The sequence below is a fragment of the Zonotrichia albicollis genome, chromosome 22 (assembly GCF_047830755.1).
Source record: "Zonotrichia albicollis isolate bZonAlb1 chromosome 22, bZonAlb1.hap1, whole genome shotgun sequence".
NCBI lineage: Eukaryota > Metazoa > Chordata > Aves > Passeriformes > Passerellidae > Zonotrichia > Zonotrichia albicollis.
In genome coordinates this window covers 3354460-3375569 of record NC_133840.1, presented here as the reverse complement: position 1 = coordinate 3375569, position 21110 = coordinate 3354460, and the positions used below count along the sequence as shown (strand labels likewise).

General features: G+C 40.3%; 1 protein-coding gene across 1 annotated transcript in view; it reads left to right on the top strand.

The window, feature by feature from the left end:
- The window catches only part of ULK2 (unc-51 like autophagy activating kinase 2), a 37396-nt gene that overhangs the window by 2621 nt on the left and 13665 nt on the right, over positions 1-21110 (top strand). Inside the window, exons 3-15 of the mRNA XM_005493540.4 lie at positions 550-591; positions 8776-8808; positions 9178-9214; positions 10621-10794; positions 12489-12562; positions 13084-13185; positions 13515-13573; positions 13880-13962; positions 16096-16146; positions 16530-16615; positions 17223-17394; positions 18318-18378; positions 18610-18702. Of these exons, the coding sequence (XP_005493597.1) occupies positions 550-591; positions 8776-8808; positions 9178-9214; positions 10621-10794; positions 12489-12562; positions 13084-13185; positions 13515-13573; positions 13880-13962; positions 16096-16146; positions 16530-16615; positions 17223-17394; positions 18318-18378; positions 18610-18702 (1067 nt within the window). The remainder of the gene's footprint in view (positions 1-549; positions 592-8775; positions 8809-9177; positions 9215-10620; positions 10795-12488; positions 12563-13083; positions 13186-13514; positions 13574-13879; positions 13963-16095; positions 16147-16529; positions 16616-17222; positions 17395-18317; positions 18379-18609; positions 18703-21110) is intronic.

Genomic DNA, 21110 nt, shown 5'->3' with positions numbered 1-21110 from the left:
TACTATTATATACATATTCTCATTTATTTATTATATACCAGAATTAGTGTTGGATGTATTAGTGTGCTGCAAGTACTTAACAAACAAAAATTTTTTGAGCAACTACTAATAATTCATGAGGTGTCCTGTGAGTTTTATTTAATGTTATTTGGTTTGATTTTCTTTGTATTAGAAAAGTAAGGTTGATTTGAACATGGTTGAGTTGGTTACTTCACTAAGCAAGGAATTATGTAAGAGTAGGAAATTAAATCTTGTCAGTTTTCAGTGCTCATTAGAGGATCTTGTGCTCTGGTACTTTCTGTAACAAGTCATTGACATAAAGTTCTGGAACCAAATGTTTTTATGACCTCTCAAGATATTGCCTAACTTCCTTATCCTTTGAAAATTGTCTAAACAACTGGGATTTCCTCTAAATTCCATCTGATCATCTTAAACAGATTCTCTTTGATTATCACCAAATCAGCATTATCAGCAAATTTAATTGATAATAATAGTAGTAGTAGTAATGCTAGTAACTTTTTTCCATAATACAAATATTTTGTTTTACAGGAACTTCAGCACGAGAACATTGTAGCTCTTTATGATGTCCAGGTAAAATAAATTTTGATGCCTTTTTAAAATGTAATTTATGAAAATATAATGGATATATTTCGTGTATGCCAAGTGGAAGATTTTGAATGGATTTATTTTGAATGTATCAGTTTGCAATTCAGCAGAAACAAGCAAGAGCAGCATCTTGGGGATGTGTGTGACAGAAATGTGGTGTTCAGCCCTGTGTCAGTGAGGAGGAACTGAAGAAAGCAGAAAACCACAGTCACATGTATCTGTTGCCTGTGTGTCCAGAAGGGCAGGATACAGAGAAAAAAGCCAAGCAGACACTTGGATCTTTTCAATTAAATTCCTTCAGGTTGTTTTCCTGCCTTTATTGCCTGGTGAGGTGGAGGAGTTGCTCTGCAGCCTGGTTAGGGGAGTGTGCTCTGCTTAGGAAGGGAATTTTTGTATCCTAAGGCCTGCCAGAGTGGAGCAAAGCTAAATAAGACATGAGGCAGCTTGTGCAGCCATTTGTTCTGCTGGAATAAGATCTATACATTTATCTCCTGGGCTCAGGCCTGATTTTAAATACAGAGTTACACTGTTAAAAAAAAATAAATTATTGAGAAGCACCTTTGGGGCATTGCATAGTCAAAGCAGCACAAAATAGAGATTGTGACATTCAGTCCTTCCTGTCTTTACACATTCACATGCTAAAAGCTTTCAGTTTGTGTGGATTTGTATCTTTTGCTGTAGAAATCTGTGTTCATGTGACATAAATTAGGTGAGCTCAGGGTTTCTAGGGCTGTAGTACTCAAGTCCTATTCACTTTTGAGTCCTACTTACTCAAAAGTCATTTTCAATTACTTTTGGTACCAAGCTGAGGTGTTCATGTAGCAACTGAGTGTGCATCAAAACTTCTGGGTTCAATCTAGAGACTGTTTGTTTGTTTTTCCTAGATCTTGACTTCAAAATTCTTAATTTTGAGTGATGTTATCTGCTCTGAGAGGGAAAGTATTGTCTGCTGTGCTTCTTGATGAGACCAGGCTTTCCTGAGCATTGCTAAGTGGAAATCATCTCTCAGCATCCTAAATTTAGTATGTCCAGACATCTCAAAAGCAACTGAAATTGTTGACTGAGGGTGTTGGTGTGTGAGTAAGCAGCTGAATTTCAGATTTATCATTTACAGTTGTTTGTACATGGAGGTTCCTTAGTCAGCTCTGCAGCTCAGTGTGGGGGTAGTGGAATAGTTGGGTGTTCTGATGGTTTAACATCTGAGCTTTGGAGAAACTCTTTGTTTTTTTGGTTTATGTACAAGGAAAGAGACTCCAGACTCCTACAGTTGTCTGTGGTTTCTTTAATAACTTTTTGACTTTTCTGTTCTGCCCCAGGAAGGGGTGACAGAATTTCATGTATGATCAGTGCTGCTCCATTTGAGAGGGAGATGTTGCTGCTTGTCACCAATTATTGTGTTTAAATAAAGTGAGCAGTTAAAGCAAAGAGAAGGGCAAACCTGTGTCCTGTACCTTGATATATTTCAAATACATTCATGGCAAACACAAAGCTTGGCAGCAGGAATTGCTTTGCAAAATGTGGTGTAAAGAGTGTGCAACTTGCACAAATGAGCTTTTCCCTTTCTGCTCTTTGTGAAGTGGCAGACATCATTAACTTCTGTGATTACATTTAATTTATAACCCAGCAAGAATGAACACTATGCAAGGCATTCACATGTCTAGTAGGCTGTTCCACCTACTAATTTTGTGTAGCATTTCATGTTCTAGCATGTGTGCCCTTTTTGTTTGCCAGGCTGTTGTGAACATGCTGATACAGTCCAGCAGATAAGACTTCAGGATTTCAAGCTATTTCTAAGTTTACAAAAGATTTTTTTTCCCTCAGTGCTGGAGCCAGTGGAGTCTGTGTCACAGTAGGAAGTTCTCAGTGTGAATGGGAGTCTGTTTTATTTTTGCAGTTCTGTTGGGCTGAAGCTTTTCTTAACCTTAGACAGTTTGAAATAAGAAAATGCTCCTGTTTCAGTTGCAGTTTGACAGATCATGTAACTGAATATGCCAAGAGCTGATTGTTGCTTTGAGTTTTCAGATAGAAAAGATGGTGTGCAATGGAAGTGGCAAAACTAAGTGAAAAAAGTGTAAATTGATTGTGATCAAGGATGAATACTTTCACTCTCATAATAATAAATTAATGGCAGTACTTTAGATGAAAGCATAGCAATTTGGAATGCATCTTTTGAGAATAAATGTACAATTATTATTTTATATATTGCAAAAAGCTTCATTTGGATTGATTCTCAGGAAGTTGTCAGATTCCCTCTCCTCCATGTCTCTTCATTTCTGGTTGTGTTCCTGTTGCATGACCACTCACACCAGTCAGCATAATAGAGACAGATACACCATGGAGGTTTTAATGAAATCCAAGCAGAACTCGTGGGCCATTCTGCTGATTGTGCATGAACATTTTCAGCCCTTGTCCAGTGCTCATCCTGCATCTCCTGGGAGCACCATTGGATGTGTTGTCAGTGTGTCTGCACTTCAATTACTAGAAGTGCCCGTTTGTCTGGGGCCACACCCCGGTGAACTGCTGTGTGTTAATGGTGGTTAAAAATGTTTTGTTCTGCAGGCAGCAGGATAATTGCCCTTGATTTCCATGAGGTGGACGTGCAGCTCTGGCAGGTTTGAGCTGCAGATAAGCATTTTATGTAAGCAGGGCACTGCACTGCTCTTGGTGCCACCTCCCAGGGCTGGCAGCTGCACACACCAGGGTGTGGAGGCCTTGGTGCTGAGGCTGAGGAAACTTGTACAGATATTTAAATAAAAACCCTCCATCTGGGAGAGACAAATGTTTTTCAGCAGTAGGGCTCTGGAAAATAGCTCATCCCTACAAGTGAAATGATTTTTTTTAAAAAAATCCTTAAAGAAACTCAGATATGATAGATGGATAGCAAGAGACACTTCTCACTTATCTTCTTGGGCAAGTGTTTGATTGTCTGTCATTCAAGAATAATCTCCCAAATCTCTAAAATGGTTTAAGGATGCAACTGTTTTCCCATGGTGGTGCTGTGGGATGTCATTCATCCTGCAAAAGAAAATCAGTCTTGGATCCTGTTAATTGGAGCAGTGGAGCCACTGTTTCTCAAAAGTAAAAGGAGTCTAAAATAGCTTCTAATTTACCAGTGTAAAATACACTGAGATGCTTGGATAAAGTATTCCACCGAAGTGGAATGAGGGTATCAGTGAGTTATTTGGAATGTTCTATATTTAGGACATGAGTTTACAGTTTTGTGCAGTTCATGATCCCAAGTGTGTGCTGAGTAGAACTAAACTCTTCCACAGTGCCAGACAGTGCCTGTTTTAGCAAATAATTTAATTCAAAACCTCTCTAGAATGTCAGCTCTCAGAGTGAAAGCCTGTAATGTATCTTGGAGATAGCATTTTAGGAGAGTGAATTAATGTCCTCACTGTATGGAGTCTGAAGTTTGCTATTTGAACAGTAGTTTAGGGAGAACTAATTTCTAGAGTGTTATTGGAGAAACAGTATCTGGATAAAAATGGTTTCTTGTCTTAGCTTGTTGCTGCAGAGCAGACAAAAAACCTGCAGCTGCTTCTGCTGTCCTTGGAAGCAGAGAAAGCCAGAGGGAATGGAGCCAGAAATCCTTCTGGGACCTTCAGCTCAGCTTTGTTGTACACACAGAGCCCAGGAGTTCTTAGCAGCGGTGCTGAGGGAAGGAACTGTTGTTTTAGCAGCAGGAATTAAATACTTCTGGTTCACCCAAGGCCTCCAGTTGGTCTGGTGCTATTGCATGTGTTTCTTGAGATATTTGCTGCAGGCATCCTGTGTGTGCTCCTGATCTCAGTGTCTCACAGCTTTCATTGCCTGCACACTCCCAGCAGAACAGAGAGTGTCTCAATATCTTTATTTTTGTTCCCTCAGCTCCTTGCTTAAGGCCTTTGTGTTTGTCAATATCCATCCCCTGTGTCTGTGTGGAAATAATCATATGAGAACATGCTGTTCAGAGAAAAGAAAAATCCTGCCCTGTAGCAAGTGTGAAGGTTTTGAAATGTTACCTGGCAGCTCTAGGTTGGTTATGACAGTGCAGGAGTGATGCCAGAGTAAATGCTGGAGACAACCAGGATTAGAATTTGTTGTGACCCACAGAACCAGAGCTGGAGTTACTCCACAGGCCTTGCTTACCTGCTGTGCCTAAATCCTGTAATTTGAATTTCAGAACTGTTTCAGAAGAGTTTCTACACAGTCTTTTGCTTACCTGCTGTGCCTAGATGCTGTAATTTGAATTTCAGAACTGTTTCACATGATTTTTTTAGTACAAAACTGTGCTGAACCTTTGTGCTGGGAGCAGAGCAGCCTCTCTCCCCACCTCCTATATATTGGTTAAATCCAGCACTTCACTAACAGCAAATGGATGATCCAGTTCTTGTGGTGCATTTCTCCATGGCTGATTGCTCTTTTTTATGTGAATAATTGGCAGCATGCACCCTGTTTGAATCCTACAGGCACATGTCAAGTGACATTTAGTCTGAGATTTAATATTTTGTCAGAATTAACAAAATGTTCAGTCCTTGGGGTGATAGGAGCTGAACACAGAAGTTGCTGCTGTGTTGCACTCCCAAAGTAAACCAAGAATGTCCAATACAGAGAGAAACAGCCTTTAAAAGATCTGGACCTGTCCTTTTCCACTATATCATTAGAATTTTTGCCAAATGTATTTAAAGCCAAAAAAAGTGTGTTCCTGGCCAAAAAAATGATATCCAATCTAGCACAAATAAACACAGCAGAAAATGAATCAGCTAACAGCAGTGCACAAGCTGTCAGGTTAACTCTCCTGCTTTGGGGACTCCCATCATCAACTGCAATGAAAGAAAATCTGCAGACCTGAAGTGAAAAGAGAGGAACTGTTTGCCACAGCTGCTGCTTTGGGAGCTCACTCAGCTCCTTGCAGACCTTCAGCTTGTTCTGAAGGAGGGTTTGTGAACCAGAATGAAATCCAGGGAATGTTTCTGCCAGTACCCCAGGGATCTAGCAACAGCTCTGGGAAGTAACCATGGATGTTTTGACTTCTTTTTCAATTAATGTTTTTTTAAGTGGAACTACTTTGCTGAGACTGTGATTCAAGTTGGATTTTGCATCCCTCAAGACAACTGGTAGAAGCCTTGGATTAAAACACAGCAAGTTTTGGCAAATATGTTGCCTCTTAACCTCTTTCCCTTAGGTTTATCTGTTTACCTTTCAGAATTGTTAATTGGTTTCCAATTTGCCTTTGCTTGCAAGTGAAACTTAGATTCAGAATAAAAAGGAGCAAAAGTAGGTTTTTATCAAGAAAACTTTCAGTGTGTTGCTGGGCAGAACTGCTAATTGTTGCAACACCAGCAGATGTTTGTTGTACTTATTTATCTAGGTAGAGGTGTAGGTCAGAACAACTCCAGCTGCACTAATTTTGTGGTCTGTACATCAATACAAATTGCTGAAAGCTTTGTTATCTGTTTCAAGAGGCAGTTTAGAATAACTTGCTAGGTCAGCTTTATTCCTGAATGTTAGATGTGAAACATGCTGCTTTTCTAATCTTTCCTTTTTGAGCACTTTGCTCTGCAGAGCCAGTCAACAGAAATCACCAGTCTGGGGAATGCTGATAGGGAGAGCTTTGTTGTTCAGCAAAATCATTTAGAAGGGCAAAATATATCTCCAGAACTGTCTTGTCTGCTCTGAATTATTCCCCAAATGGAGATCACATTCCCAGTTAGGCTGGCCAAGAACTGGAAGGCAAAATTTGAGCAGATCTGAAGGGTTGAACAAGTTCAGCTGTTTTGAAGTAAAGCTTGTGTTGGTGGGATATTGAAAAGTGTTTGTGAGTTCACCTTGGGACAAGTTGTGGTTGGGGAGGTTGGTATCAGTTCTGTGCAAGCCATTACTTCCTCACTATGAGCTGGAGAGGACTTTTGAGTCTGGGAAAATGTCTTTGTGAAATCTCTAATCTGCTCTGCTGATTCATTAAAAAAGGATTTTCTAAGCTACATTAAGGAATCATGCTCTACTTCTTACTGGGACTTTACTTGGTGACTTGATTTGTTATTTTTCATCAAGAACATAATTTTTTTAAAAGGAGTGATTCTCTTTGAGGGCAATCCAGTGTGATCTGCAGCAATTACCTTCCAAACAGGTGAAGGCTGGTACAGCAGGGCAAATCATCAGCTCAGTGTTTCTGAAGAGAGCAGTTCATTGAGAGGACTTTGTTTCCAAGGGAATCCAGCACACACATCCTCTCAGTTCTGTGATGAATAAATGTAATAAATGTCAGTCATGAGCTGAGCATTACCTGCTGCCCTGAGCTGCTGCTTTGTGCACTGGAGGCTCTGACACTGTGGAACATCTTTGTGATTCATGGCATTGCAAAGCTGGGCTGGAAATCCAGGAGCTGAGCTGCTTTCTTGTCCCTGGAGAATGGAGTTCCTTTAGCTGGGTTCTTCTGCTCCACATCATAGCTATCCTTTAAGTGAAGTGATCCTCACTTGGCAGAATTTTCAATTTGATAAATTGGGATCTCAGATTCCTAAAAGACAGCTTCTGTCTTGGAAGGTGTTGTTGCAAAGGAACAATGAAGAAAGGAACAATTATATATTTTCAGTAATTTGCAAAGCAAGTAATTACTAATGGTTTTTTTTTTTTTTGCTTTGCTGTATGCACTGAGGTTTTGAGGTGTTTGTAGGAATGTAAATTATGGTTCATGTTGGCCACAGCTATTGCAGAAGCATTGAACAATTGGGGCTTCCTGAAATGTGATCTGCTGCTGCTTTAATATTCTATATTGCTTGGAGTTTGCCTGCCATTCCCAACAGATTTGACTCATATTCCTAGAAACTTGCTTTCTTCGAAGCTAATTTCCCAATGTAAACAAATCTGCAAAATGTACTTTATGTTTTGGGCTGGAAAGAACCTCAGATACATTTCTGTAACACAGACAGGAGTGACTAAATTCTTCCCAAAAGTGAAGCAGGCTAATACAGCCTTGAATTAACCTCAAACCATCCAGTTCATCTTGAACTGTAATTATTTCTGTTATTTGGAGTTGCCTGGGTGTCAGTGTCTGTGATGGGCTGTGTTTAGGGGTCATTGGTTTCTCTAGCCCAGGCCTATTTTTGCTTTTATTTCTCTTTTTCAAGCTTTCTAACATAAGTGAGCCCTTGCCAATGGCACCCTGGTGGCAATTCTTGCCAGAGTGGTCGAATGGAGCATCTGCTGAAGTGGCAGTGCAAGCACAGGGGAAGGTGCCTGAGTTCACAGCATTTGTTTTGCTGTGCAATTTTGCTGTCCCTTTTGCCTTCCTGGTGTCACTTCAGCAGGGTTGAGTCAGACTGTCTGCAGCCCCACTTCCCACTGGGGCCTGTGCCTGCCCTTGTCTGGTGCCATCTCACTTTTTTTCCTTCAACTGCCTTAAAAAACCATATTTTCCCTCAATCTGTCAGCCCTTGTTTAAGTTTATTTTTAAAGGGAAAGGGAGGTAACACACTGTGTAACTAAAAGCATCATCCTGTTTACTGTACACTTCCTTTAGTTTCCTTCCAGTTCTCTTTGTGTTCTTTCCTTTCAATATTAATCAGCTCAGAGAGAGGAAAAAATACTTTTGCTTTATAAAAACTCTCAGAATCTTCAATTTTGAAGGTCCAACAGAAGTGTCTCATGCAGGAGACTGTGGAAAACAATGTTGATTATTAGCACAGACAGATCAGGCCTTTCTTCCCTCACACAAAATAAATATTTGGAAACAGGATGAATGTTTTTGTTACAGTCAGCTTTAAGCAGGGATTTATTTTTGTAACTGCATTTGTGAAGGGTGTAGGTAATTTACAGTAGAAGTTGGGCAATCTGCCTTTCAGGAACTTTTCCCCAGTTCCAAGAGAGGGAATTCAGGTTGCAGGGAGGTCATGGGAGGTGAATGCTCTGGAAAATGTGAGGAGGATGGACAGAGCCCTGAGGAGCAGGGCAGGGATTGCTGCTGCCAAGGGAGGCACTGCATGGAAGTATTGCCTGCTGGTTTTATGGTTTTGCATATGAAAATATGATTGGAAATGTAAAATATCTCATAGTGGAAAATCTACGCTTTTGCTATGCTCTGAATCAGTGACTTTAAGGTGTCTCAGTGATGGGAGAATCCCATGTTGCATTTGGTTAATGCACTTTGTATTCTCACATTCTTAAATCATTTTTCTTCTCTTTTAGGAAATGCCCAATTCTGTCTTTTTGGTCATGGAGGTATGTGTTAACATGCATGTTTCTGGTTGTTTTAAAGACTTCTAGACAAAACTGTTCTTTTGCACAGCTGCAAATAACCATGGCTTGCTAAAACAAACTATTTTGAAAAGTAAATGATGAATTTCCTATGCCCCATTAAATTTATCAGCACTGTTTGTTTCATTAATTATTCAGTTTCATGTTATACTGTAAGTATTGATAAAGGGTGGAAATCAAATTATTAATTACAAATAATTGACAAAATTTTAAGGCAAACAGCTGGAAGGGATCTAATTTTCATTAACAATTACAAAGTAGCAATGATGTAGCAGGTGTTTTAGTGCTTGTATTTTAAATATTTTAAATAAAACCCTTTGTTTTTTTTAACAGTACTGCAATGGTGGGGACTTGGCAGATTACTTACAAGGTAATTGATTCCTGTATTTCCCTATTATTTTGCTTTATGTGTTTATTTTCTGTCTTCCTCACATCCATTGGTGTTTCTGTGGGATTTTTTGGCTTGTGCTTTAAATGTGGGTAAATGAATGTGGTAATTCACAGACAGAAAATGCTTTTTTATTTTTTGCCACAGCTGAATGTTGCATTCCCTTATTTGTCAATGAGGGAGAAGCTGTAGTTAACCATCAGCAGCATGCTGAAAAGATGTGTGGGTTTCTATTTCTAAAACTACATTTTGGGGGTTGTTCCCAGTGTTTTGATTCCACCTGTTTTTCTTTTCCAAGATGAGAACTTAAAACCACTGATTTAATTATATAATAATGCTCTGAAAAAGAGGCAGTGCTGGCTTAGGAGAGATTTTCCATGGCTCTGCCCAAAGTGAGGACAGAATTTCTAAATCATGACAAATGGATTCTTATTCCAACCAAAATTTTGAGCAGAGATGTTAATCTTCACATTTTTCATGATGAAAATCTTCTACTTGCCCTTGTATGTCAGCCTGTTGAAGGAATCTTTTTATGCACAGCTATTGTTATGGTAACTGTGTGTATTAAAAGCCTAATTCACTTGCCATTAAAACCTTTGGAAAGACTCAGACAGTGAAATCCAGCTCCTGTGTTCAGTGCTTTTTTGGGCTGCAGAATGAGGTAATACCTTCAGAAGAGACTTTTGAAAGTACATCTCATTTTTTTTCCTTTCAAAATAAATTTTGTCATGGATGAAATTTCGGAGCAGAGTGGTTCTCAGCATCTCCATAAAGAACAATGATTTTTGGTTATACTTAATGTGAAGTTCTTTTATTTTCTTGCTTCCTTTGCCTTTTTTATTTCAAAGTTTAGGATTTCAAAGAATTACTGGGTTGGAAGAGACCTTAAAGATCATGGAGTCCAACCCAGCCCCAGGACCTCACCCAAACCCTGGCACCCAGTGCCAGTCCAGGCTTTGTTGAACACACCCAGGGGTGGGGACTCCACACTCCCTGGGCAGAACATTCCAGAACTTTATCACCCTTTCTGTGAAAAACTTTTTCCCAATATCCAACCTAAATTTCCCTTGACTCAGCTTGAGACTTAATGAGATTTAATTTGAGATTTAATGGCAATTGAGAAGTTTTATAATTGCGATGCTACCGAGTTGAATAAACCACTGGAAAAACAGATTATTTAGAGTTCTGTAGCTGCTCTAAAACTATGGTGATGTCAATATTGTTGAAAATATTTACATTTGTAGAAAAACACAGGAGACTGGATTGTAATTCATGATGATTAGATTATAACTCACTATGTTTTCAGCTGATCACCATGAAGTTGATTGCTTTTACCTAAAGTTATTGGTATTTATTCTCCCCCCTGCTCCTCTGTGTGTCACTGGCAGCTAAGGGGACTCTGAGTGAGGACACCATCCGGGTGTTCCTGCAGCAGATTGCAGCAGCCATGAGGATCCTGCACAGCAAAGGCATCATCCACAGGGACCTGAAGCCCCAGAACATCCTGCTGTCCTACGCCAGCCGCCGCAAATCCAGCGTCAGCGGCATCCGCATCAAAATAGGTACAGCTCCCTCTGTGGGGGGAAATCTGCACCCTGTCCGGTTTTGGGCTGTTGGGATGGCCTGGAAAGGCCCGGGGTGACCTTGGGGCAGCCGCGTTTCAAAGGAACAGAAGAGGCTTCAGTTCTTTTCTCGGTCTCGGTGTTTATTAATTGTTTATCTAAAAGATTTTCTCTCAGCCCGACAGAGCTCTGCTCAGCAGCCAGCCATGAGCACACTGTGCTGCCCTCCGGGCGGTCACCTATCTTTATACCCAAAGTTATGTGTACAATATTTATCATTTTTCCCCAATACCTTTCACCCTTATTGACCAGTGCACTTTTAGTAATGACCAATCCCAAAGTGCCACCATCACCACAGAAGATGGAGGAGAAGAAGAAGAAGAAGAAGGACAGGACACGCCCCAATTCCTCCATCTTACTTCTCTAAACCCCCCTGTGCAGAAATCCTAAACCCTGTGTTTCACTCTGTAATTAACTGATCCCTTCACCATTCACCCCGGTGAAACCCTCCTATCCTCATACAGGTGTCGTCTCCTGTGTGGGATCAAAGTCCAGCCAGCAGACACTTCTGGAACATTCCAGGACTCCCGAGCCCCCCAAGGGTGCTCTCGGTGACACCTCAGTCCTGAGGTGCTGAGATCCCACAGCACTCCTGGGCTGTTTCCCCCCTCAGAAATGGCTCTCCAGTTCAAGTCCTGCATGTGGAGTGTGTTCAATTGATGCAAATCAGACAGCAAGTCAAGAATGATGAGCTTCATGCTGTGTTGTGCTCTCAGGATGAAAAAGGATTGAATCATAAAGACCTGTTTGATTAAATCTGCAGGACAAATCTATTTAGCTGATGTTTCTAGTACTAAACTATTTTAATTATGTATAAATCTAACTTTTGAAACTTGGAGCAGCCTTTAACCCATTTCAAAACTCTGTGTATGCAAGACTCCAATTGCATTTCCAGCTGTTTTCTTTTGTAGTGGTAGATCCTCCTAAGGGTTATTTGAGAGGTTTAGAAATGAAGGTTATGACCTGGTTTTGGCATGGCAGAAGGGAGGTTTGGCCTGGTAACAGGGGAGAGATGTCAAATATTCATGATACTACCAAACTCCTCTGCAGAGGCCACTTCAGGAGTTTTAATCACTCCTTGTTGTCTGTTAAGTGTCTATTTTAAGCTGCTTTGTTTTAAACAAGTTCATTCCTGTGCTTTTGCTCAAAAACTGCACAGGGGAGACCAAACTTCTTCCTTGCTGTCCTTACTTGATAGCTTCTGATGCTTTTACCTGCATGGAAAATTCAGGCACCTGAAACTTGACTTCTTCAGCTTGTACCTGATGTGATTTCACTGCAGGCAGATTGTATATTCATCACTCTTAATGAGCCATTTATATTTAGCCAGTGACTTTAATCCTTTCCTGCTGATGCCAGACAGGCTGTTCTGCAGCTGGGGAGGTGCCTGAGCAGCAGTTTGTGTAAATGATGTCACTGCTGCTTCTTGGCTTGCTCATTTGAAAGATAATCCATTATTCTTTCAGCATGACAAGGATTCTAGTATTCCATGTAGCTGGCTAGATATTAAACCTGTATTTTTTTTAATCTTTCTGTTAATTGTAGCAGATTTCAGTCAGAGACAGGTGATTTCTAGACTGTAAAAATTTGAAAATGAGCTTTCTCTTCATTGACCAAGGTTGTTCTTTACACAGCTGACTTTGGGTTTGCTCGTTATCTGCACAGCAACATGATGGCTGCAACTCTCTGTGGTTCCCCTATGTACATGGTAAGGGATATTTCACATTTTCTTGCTTGTCTCAAACATTCTCCTGCCAAAACAAAATAATTGACTGCTTGCAGATTGGCAAATGCCTTGTGTTGCTTTACAAGGATCAGGGACAGAGTGCAGTTCCCCTTTCCATGGTTTTAATACCTTTTTTTTATTTCCTTGGGATTTGGAGACCATGATTGTTATAATCAGAGAGACATCAATAATTTCTTAGTGGTTCTCTGTCCAGGAGGAGAACTGCAGAAGCCAAGTAAATAACATGTCCCTCTTCTTGCCAGACATGCCAAATGCTGGGTGCTTTCTTCAGAACATCAGCATTTCAAATTTCTTTGTGGTTTTGAAACTCAGCTTTCATTTTAGGTGGAGCTGGTAGCTCTCAAGGCATGTGATGCACATGAAAATGTTAATTTTCTCTTACAGTGAAGTGGTCTCAGTTAATACTGCTCTGACAGTAGATTTGTATTGCTGTGGCTTTCCTGTTGTTGTTTCCTCTTCTGAGAATTTGCTGTTCTTTCCAGGCCCCTGAAGTGATTATGTCTCAACACTATGATGCTAAAGCAGACCTGTGGAGCATAGGAACTGTGATTTATCAGTGTCTTGTTGGAAAACCACCTTTTCAGGTAATTCCTTTCCTTTTCCCTCTTCTCAGTGTGAAGGACACTCCTGGGGCTCTTGCTTCTGGTCAGGAAAGCAGAAGCAAGTGATGTCTGAGTGTTGGGGCTGCACAGGCTTGGGAATGCCAAGGGAGAAGTTGTTTGTGCTTAGTGTGCATGATGAGTGTGTTCAATCCAGAGGAAATACATAAATAAGGAGCCTCAGTGCTCTGCCTGGTGTTTTCTCCTTTAATGCCCATATGCAAAAGTCTCCTTTTTGTGTATGTGTGCTTAGGAACAAAAGCCATTTCCTCCATGAAACCGAGCTTTAATTAATGTACATTTTTATTTGACAGGCCAATAGTCCTCAAGATTTGAGAATGTTTTATGAAAAGAACAGGAATTTGATTCCTAGGTATGTCACCATGGCCTTTCCTGTCACTTACACTTGTTGATTGAACACTTTTTCATCTTGGGGAGTGCCTGGGATTCATAAAAATATTTGCTGTTGCTATCTTTGCAAGGATGTAGTGTGATACCTGTGAATCATGTTGCACCTTGCTTTGTACCCAGCTGAAACTAAATGGACTGAGGCTGTAAAGCACAGATAGTGATGACTTAGGGGTGTGGCAGAATGCTGCTTTCCTGAAATTCAATGTGCTATGCATTATTCAATGCATGCATTACATTTAATGCATGTTTTACTTCCTCTTGTGTGCAGCATTCCCAGGGAAACATCAGCTTACCTGGCTGACCTGCTCTTGGGCTTGCTCCAGAGAAACCAAAAGGACAGAATGGACTTTGGTATGTATTTCTTTTTTTCCTTTCTCTTGCTCTTTTGACTTTCCTTGTTAGTTGTATTCATGTGACCAGAAAAATTATCTTGACCTTTTGTCCACAACCAATTACATGAGAACTGAAGTGGTTTTTTCTTCTCTGTTTTCATAAAGAAAGCAGAGTAGCTAAAACAAATCACTGGATAACTACTGCCAGTATTAAGTGATGCACATAAATCACTTTGTTTGTTTTTGAGTAGTGAAATATAAATCACTTTAATTCTTTCAATTGTGCCCTTTCCTTCAAGGATTTACTGCTATACCTTAAATTTCATGTTGAAATCTTATTTCTGTTACTTTAAGTGATGTTTTAGCATCAGCCTGGGAGAAAACATTTCTGATTTCTTTATTTCTCTTACTTTAACTGCTGTCTTATTTCTGTTACTTAAACTGCTGTTTTAGCACCAGAATAGGAGCAAACATTTCTGATTTCTTTATTTCTCTTACTTTAACTGCTGTCTTATTTCTGTTACTTAAACTGCTGTTTTAGCACCAGAATAGGAGCAAACATTTCTGATTTCCATGTACTGGAAGAACCCACCTTGGAAAAACATTATTGAACAGTATCTTGATTAATTCTTCTTAGCTGCATCTTGTATGTCATGGTATTCATGCTGCTTATTTAAATTTTATAGCACTACTTGTTAATGCAGTTTTATCATAGCTGCCAGGAAATGTTAATCTTAAAATTTTAGTTCAGATCTGGAAAAAGCTCACAATAATTGGGTAAAATGTCACAAATTATATTGGTCAGTATATAAATCTCTCCATGTAGGAGAAATAATACCTCACAAACATGGACTGTGAGTAATTGATTCCACTCTGCACTCTGGGTGTGCTGATCCCTACAGTTTTTTCAGACATGGGAAATTCACTGTATCACTTGTGGTGGTGGGAGAAAGCGTTTGTGCTTCGAAAGAAAAATAGAAAGCAGAGTGGCAGTGCTGAAAGTCGTGTTTTCCTTGGCTGAGCCACTTCAAGGGCCTCAAAGGGGCTGCTCTGGAATGTGCTTAGCAAAGGGAGTGAAAGGGAGGGTTTCTAGCAGAGCCCTGTTGTTAAAGTAAAAATAGCCCTGGAAATGTTGTTGAGCTTCCAGCAGTATGAAGTAGAGCAGCAGGTGTTGGACCAAAGCTGGAGAGCACCTGATCCCTGTGTGTAAGTGAAGAATTGCATTGTTCAGGCATTGCAGCTGGATTCCTTCCCTTATCAGGTCATGGGGAAAGTGTTGCTGAAGGAAGGGACACAACTCCAGGCCTCAGATTCTTTCTCTTTTTTTTTTTTTTTCTTGTTATTTGCTTATGTCTGAGGCACAGCATTGTTTTTCCTCCAGTGTTAGGACATTAAAGTTCACCCAGCTCAGCAGCTGGCTCCCACCAACCCTCAAATTCCCTGAACCAGCTGAACACTGCTCCTTGCAGAACAAAACTTTCCATGGAACTTAGTGGCCAACTGGTTATGCTCAATTAAAAGTGCCTCAGCATATCCATTTACAACAAAAGCAAAATATTTCTAATGGAACAACAGTGAGTTCACTGAGGAAATTTTTAAAGAAGTGGTGTCTAATTCTGCTTTATGCCATGAATTGTTGTGTTCTGCTGTTGGGAAGTGGAAAGGAGAATGGCTCTGCTGTGATTCTCTTTTTTGCCACCAAAGGTGTAGCTTTAATGGCATCAAAAATAAATGTCAATCCTTGGGAAAGGCAGAGCTGAAAATACTTTCAGTGTCTGGTGTGAAAAATGCTCCTTGTTTTGAAGAGCAGACTAAAACTGAATTACCACCACAGAAAACATAATTTCCTCAGCAGTGTAGGGAGGTTTCTTGTGTACATGGCTTTAAGTGCAGTCACAAGATTTCTTCCAGTGATTCAGTCTGATTTGCCTTGCTGACTGATGTTTGAAGTTATTAAATTGATTCTTGTTTCCTTTCCAAACTCTATAGCAGCACATACCATAGACAGCTTTAATCTTTTATAAGCTCTTCACCCTCTGGCTCTGCAGTGTTGATTCTGGGAATGCAACCATTTATCACCATCTGCATTACAGCCTGTAAATTCTGTCATTTGTACATCTACTCACAATGCTGGTTGTTTCTTGTTCTACAGAAGCATTTTTCAACCACCCTTTCCTGGATCACATTTCAACAGTGAAAAAATGTAAGTAGTTAGTTGGAATTTTGATTTTTTTTTTTTTTTCACTTATTTGTGTGAATGATGAATGTTGCAGGCTGGGAGGGAGAAAGATCTGCCAAATATCACACTAAGTGTTTATGAGACATTTTCCTCAGCCTGCCTGTTGTTGTGAGCCTGAGTGTTGAATCCTTTCTTGTATTATGCCAGAGTGAAATGTGATACTTATTTACTTGTTCTTTTGACGTTTGCACTGAACTGAAATACCCTCGTGTGATTGAGGATGTGCTGTTCTTATAAGCTGTGTAAGGGCTTATGAATGAGAAGCAGTGAGGAAATTTGTTTGAAATTCAGCCTTTTGAAGTCTTACTCACTTTTTTTTTTCCCCCCTCTGGGTTTTTCTCTTCTAGCTTGTCCTGTACCAGTGCCCACATACCCAGGCTCAGTCTCTGGCAGTTCCTGTGGTAGCTCTCCTTGTCGCTTTGCTTCTCCTCCAGTAAGTTCTGTGTTACACAACAATCTCCAGAAAATATTTTCTGTAATGTTTAGCCAAGAATTCATGAATTTTTAAAATCTTTTAATACTTGAACACTGTAAAGTGTCATGTTTAGGAGCAAAGAGCAAGGAACACCCCTGTCTTTTCCTTAAATGCCATTAACACTTTGGTGCTCTCTTGTTCCTTGTGTTGTATCTTGTGGGGGTTTTGTTGTTCTTTTTGCTTAAGGTAAAAAAACCCCCATACAAATATCAAATGCTAGAGCAGCAAATCTTTAGATATTTTAATATGGTTTGCAATGTAATGACTGTTAGAGATTTACAGATAAATTTTGAATTGGCCCTTTTGGCTAAGGCCCCTTATTACAAACCAGTGACTTCAATTCTATGTGACATTTGGAGCAGGTACATCTGCATCACCAGGAATAATTGAATAAACCCCAATTGTTTAAACTCACAGCCTGATCAGTATAGAACTGTCTAAACTGACACTACAGAGTTCTCCAGTATTTGAAATGTCATCGTTCAAAAGCATTTCTGCTTTGTGAATCACTGGATTTACAGTGAGTTTTTGTAACTTTTTTCTTCTTCCCACCACCCCCTTCCAGTCTCTGCCAGACATGCAGCACATTCAAGAAGAAAATTTGTCTTCCCCTCCACTGGGCCCTCCTAACTATCTTCAAGTCTCTAAAGACTCTGCCAGTACCAGTAGCAAGAACTCCTCTTGTGACACAGATGACTTTGTTCTTGTCCCACACAATATCTCTTCAGACCATTCATGTAAGAAATTTTCTTATTTTTACATCTCAACTCAATTTTCATTCATAACACACTTCTACCTCCTGTTGTTCTTTGGCTCTCTTTGCTCTAAATGTGTCAAAATTCAAATTAAAATTAATTTATGTAGTTTGATTCCTCTTTGGAAGGAAACTCTTGGGTACTGCATTTCTATCTGGGACATTTTTATCTTCATTGAGCAGCCAAAGAGGGGTGGGTTAAAGTCATGGAAAACAGTGGGGCTTGGCAGTAGAAGAAGAGATTCAGTTGTAAACAACTGCTGATGAAAGACCCAAAGATTCTCTTGGAGTTCTTTGTTTCCTCCAGACTCACTGAACATTTATAGCTCATGCTCTAGAGCTTTAAATAACAGATGTAGGTAAACATAAAACACTTCTAACATGAAAGGTAAAACATCACCCTGGGCTTATAGAAAGGAGAAACTTGGATGTGGCTCATTTATGACGTGGTCCCAACCTGAATTGCACAAAGTCAGCTGATTTGTGGATGATGCCACCAGTTGTGGTAAATATTTGACTAAATGACTGCCCTGAAGGGTTTCTGCCATCCACTGTTGTAAACAGCCCAGTGCTGATACCTTGTGCTCCTACCCAGTGGAGTTTATTTCAAAATTATGATATGGCAACAACCCAAAAACAAACATATATATTTATATAATATTATATATAAATATTATAAATATAATATTTATATTTATAATATAAAAATAATTTTGTAAAGAGCTTCCTTCCCCAGTTCCATTTTTGTTGGGGGCCACATTTGAGATATTTTCCTACACAAAACCTTTTGTGGGAAGTTTTCATATATTCACAGAAATGTTTTTCTCTATGACAGCAATATGGAAGGTCTGATTTTTTTTCTGATTCTGCTTGCTGATGTGGGTTTTCCATGTGTTCCTCCTGCAGATGATATGCCTTTGGGAGCAGCTGGCAGGAGGGCTTCCAGTGAGTTCTTGATGTGTGGAGGGTAGGTGTGCTGAGCTTCTTCCAAAAGAAACCTCCTCTTCTAAAATTGGTGCTGCAGCTGCACAAGGGGGTTCTGGGCTTTTGGGTTGTCATAGCTCTGTGGACTTTCTGAAAGATAAACAAGAATTCCATTTGAGTATCTTAAACAGCTTGAATTCAGGAAGTTTTGCTGCCAGGTGGAGTTTCTCTGGTGTGAGAACCTGTCTTTTGACAGTGGTTTTTGTTTCCACAGGCAGTCACCATTAACTATTTCTGGAAGCTCAGGAACTGTACAGAAACCATCCACAGCCTCTTCTCGAAGTGCTGCCTCTGGTACAGCCAACAGGTGTGTGATGTGGCTTTAGATTCTCTGCTTTTGGCTTTATTTACTTCTTTTTTTAATTGTGAAACTGGACTAAAATAGAAGCAAGACTTCTTTTCTCCAGGCTCTCTACCCTTCGTGGCTTCTCTGGTGCACCCCCAAAAGATTTCCTTAAGGAGTTGAGAGCATTCTTTGTTTAAATTTTGAGCTGTTTAAAACCAGAAATTTAGGGACATAACAGCCTTGTCTTTTTTGGTGTTGGGAAGCACAGCACAGCCTTCATGGAGAGAGTAAAGATGTTGACTGCAGATACATTTTACGAAGTGGTTGTGAGGGAAGAGGAACTTTGAAAGCCCAGATTGCAGTGGATTTGTGTCTCGTGGCTGCCTTGGTTTGTCTGGTCACTGGGTGTGGCTGTGTGCAAGTGATTATTGTGAATTTCATGGTTGTGTCTCACGAGATGCCAAAGTCACATGAAGGAGCTAAACATGTATTGCAGGTTTTCCATCAGCAGGACTGGTAATTAGGCCCCTTTCTTCCTCATGGCTGTAGGGTTCAGTTTCTGCTGCCTTAAAATAGAACTGATTTTCATCAGTGGGGCCTGAATTCTTTCCTGTGTTACTTTGGAAAATATAAAGATTAGTTGTGGTATTTAACTACTCATGGAATATCTAAGCAGAATTTGTTCAAGTGATGAATTTCATGATGTTTTCAGTACAAACACAAAGAGGATGAGTGGCTAACTGGGGAATACAGCTATTATGTTGGGTGCATTTTTGGCTTGTGCCAGTGCTAGAGGGCTGCAAGTCAGCATTATTTGTTTAGAAATGCTTGTCACAAGAAAAGTTTGTTACTTTGTGCTGATCTTTGTGCAGTTGGGGAAATGTGCTGACAGGGGCTGTCAATCCAGCTTTTAGCCTCATGGTTTATGTTTAAGGGCAGATAATGGGGATGCTTTGCCTGTAGAGACCCATCTGCAATGTAGTATAAATACACTGTTCTTTCCTTTTTAAAGTTGTGTCAGGCAGGGTTTTTAGAGTTAGAAATGCTATGAAAATGTGCCAGTTGTGTTATCTGTACATTACTAAGAACTAAATGTTCATGTGATTAGAAACAGGTGCTTACTGTTCACACTCTGTACTATAATAGTTTAATTACTGGCTGAGTTAATTCATTAACTGCATTTGGGGCTGCATGGGGCATGGTCTGAAGAAAGCAGAGTGTGTGTCTGATATTCTAAAAGATTCTGGTTTTGGTTTGGGGTTTGGTTTTTTATTTCCTGGCAAATGTTCGTTCATTGTTTGTAGGTTGTTTCACTTTGTTTTTTTGGTGTTTTACAAAAGGTTATGCCCTGTGAAACAGTGAATCTTTCTGATTAACTGATGAAACTGAATTCATTTTGCCCGTAGTTATGCTGCTTTCTGCTGTGTGTCTTCACAGTCAGTCTCCAGCCAGAATGGGCAGTTTAGGTGGAGGTGGTTCACTCTGCTGTGGTTTATTATCAGTTTTATCCTCTGGATCTCAGAGAAACAAGATTTGCATGCAGCTCTGCACACATCTGAGTTGCATTTTCTCTGACTGGTAACAAACCACATCAGCCTGGCCAGAGCTGGGGAGCCCTGACGGGGCTGTGCCTCTGCACCCACTCCCCCAGCTCTGCTGCTCTGTCAGCTCACAGCTCAGGAGCTGCCTGGATTTACCTGCAGAGCTGTGGGAGAGCAGGGAAAGGCATTTTCTGTGCTGAGTTCTTTAAAAGCTGATGTGCCTTCGTGGTCTCCTGAGTGTCAGTGCCACAGTTTGAGTAACATCTGCTTCCCTCTCCTGGGGAGAGGCTCCCTGTGCTCCCTGAGTGTGCTGTGTAGTCATGGCAGGCTGCCCACAGCCTTCCTGTGCTTTCCACATGGGAGTTCTCCCTGCCTGGAGGTTTTCAGGCTTTCTGCTGACTCTGTGTCCACAGCCAACTTCCAAATTACTCTGTGGGATCCAGAAACTGGGTGGCAACAGCAGGACCAACTTAATTTCTTTTGCTAAGGAAGTTCTGTGCCTATTAGGAAGTAATATTTCATTCTAAGTGGTAGCAAAGAGAATAGGACAATTACAGTAAAAAATCCCAGATTTCTGTTCAGCTGGAGCCAGGCAGTGAGTCTTGTAACTGCCTGTCTTCTAGAGAATTTTTTTTCACATTTCTTCTAGGAATTTGTAATCTTTCTTTAAAGACATGGTCAATATAAAGGACCAGATAGCAAAATGATTATCTTCTACACAGCCCATTTGTTTGAAATTCTTTCAGTTGAATTCTGTTTTCCTTTAAAAGTGTTGGTTACTGATTACAAGCAGTGGTTGTTTGAGTCCTTTGTCAGGAACCACCCTGAGGCAGGTCACTGACACTCCAGCTGAACTTGGGCAATCTGCACTTGCAATCTGTGGATTAA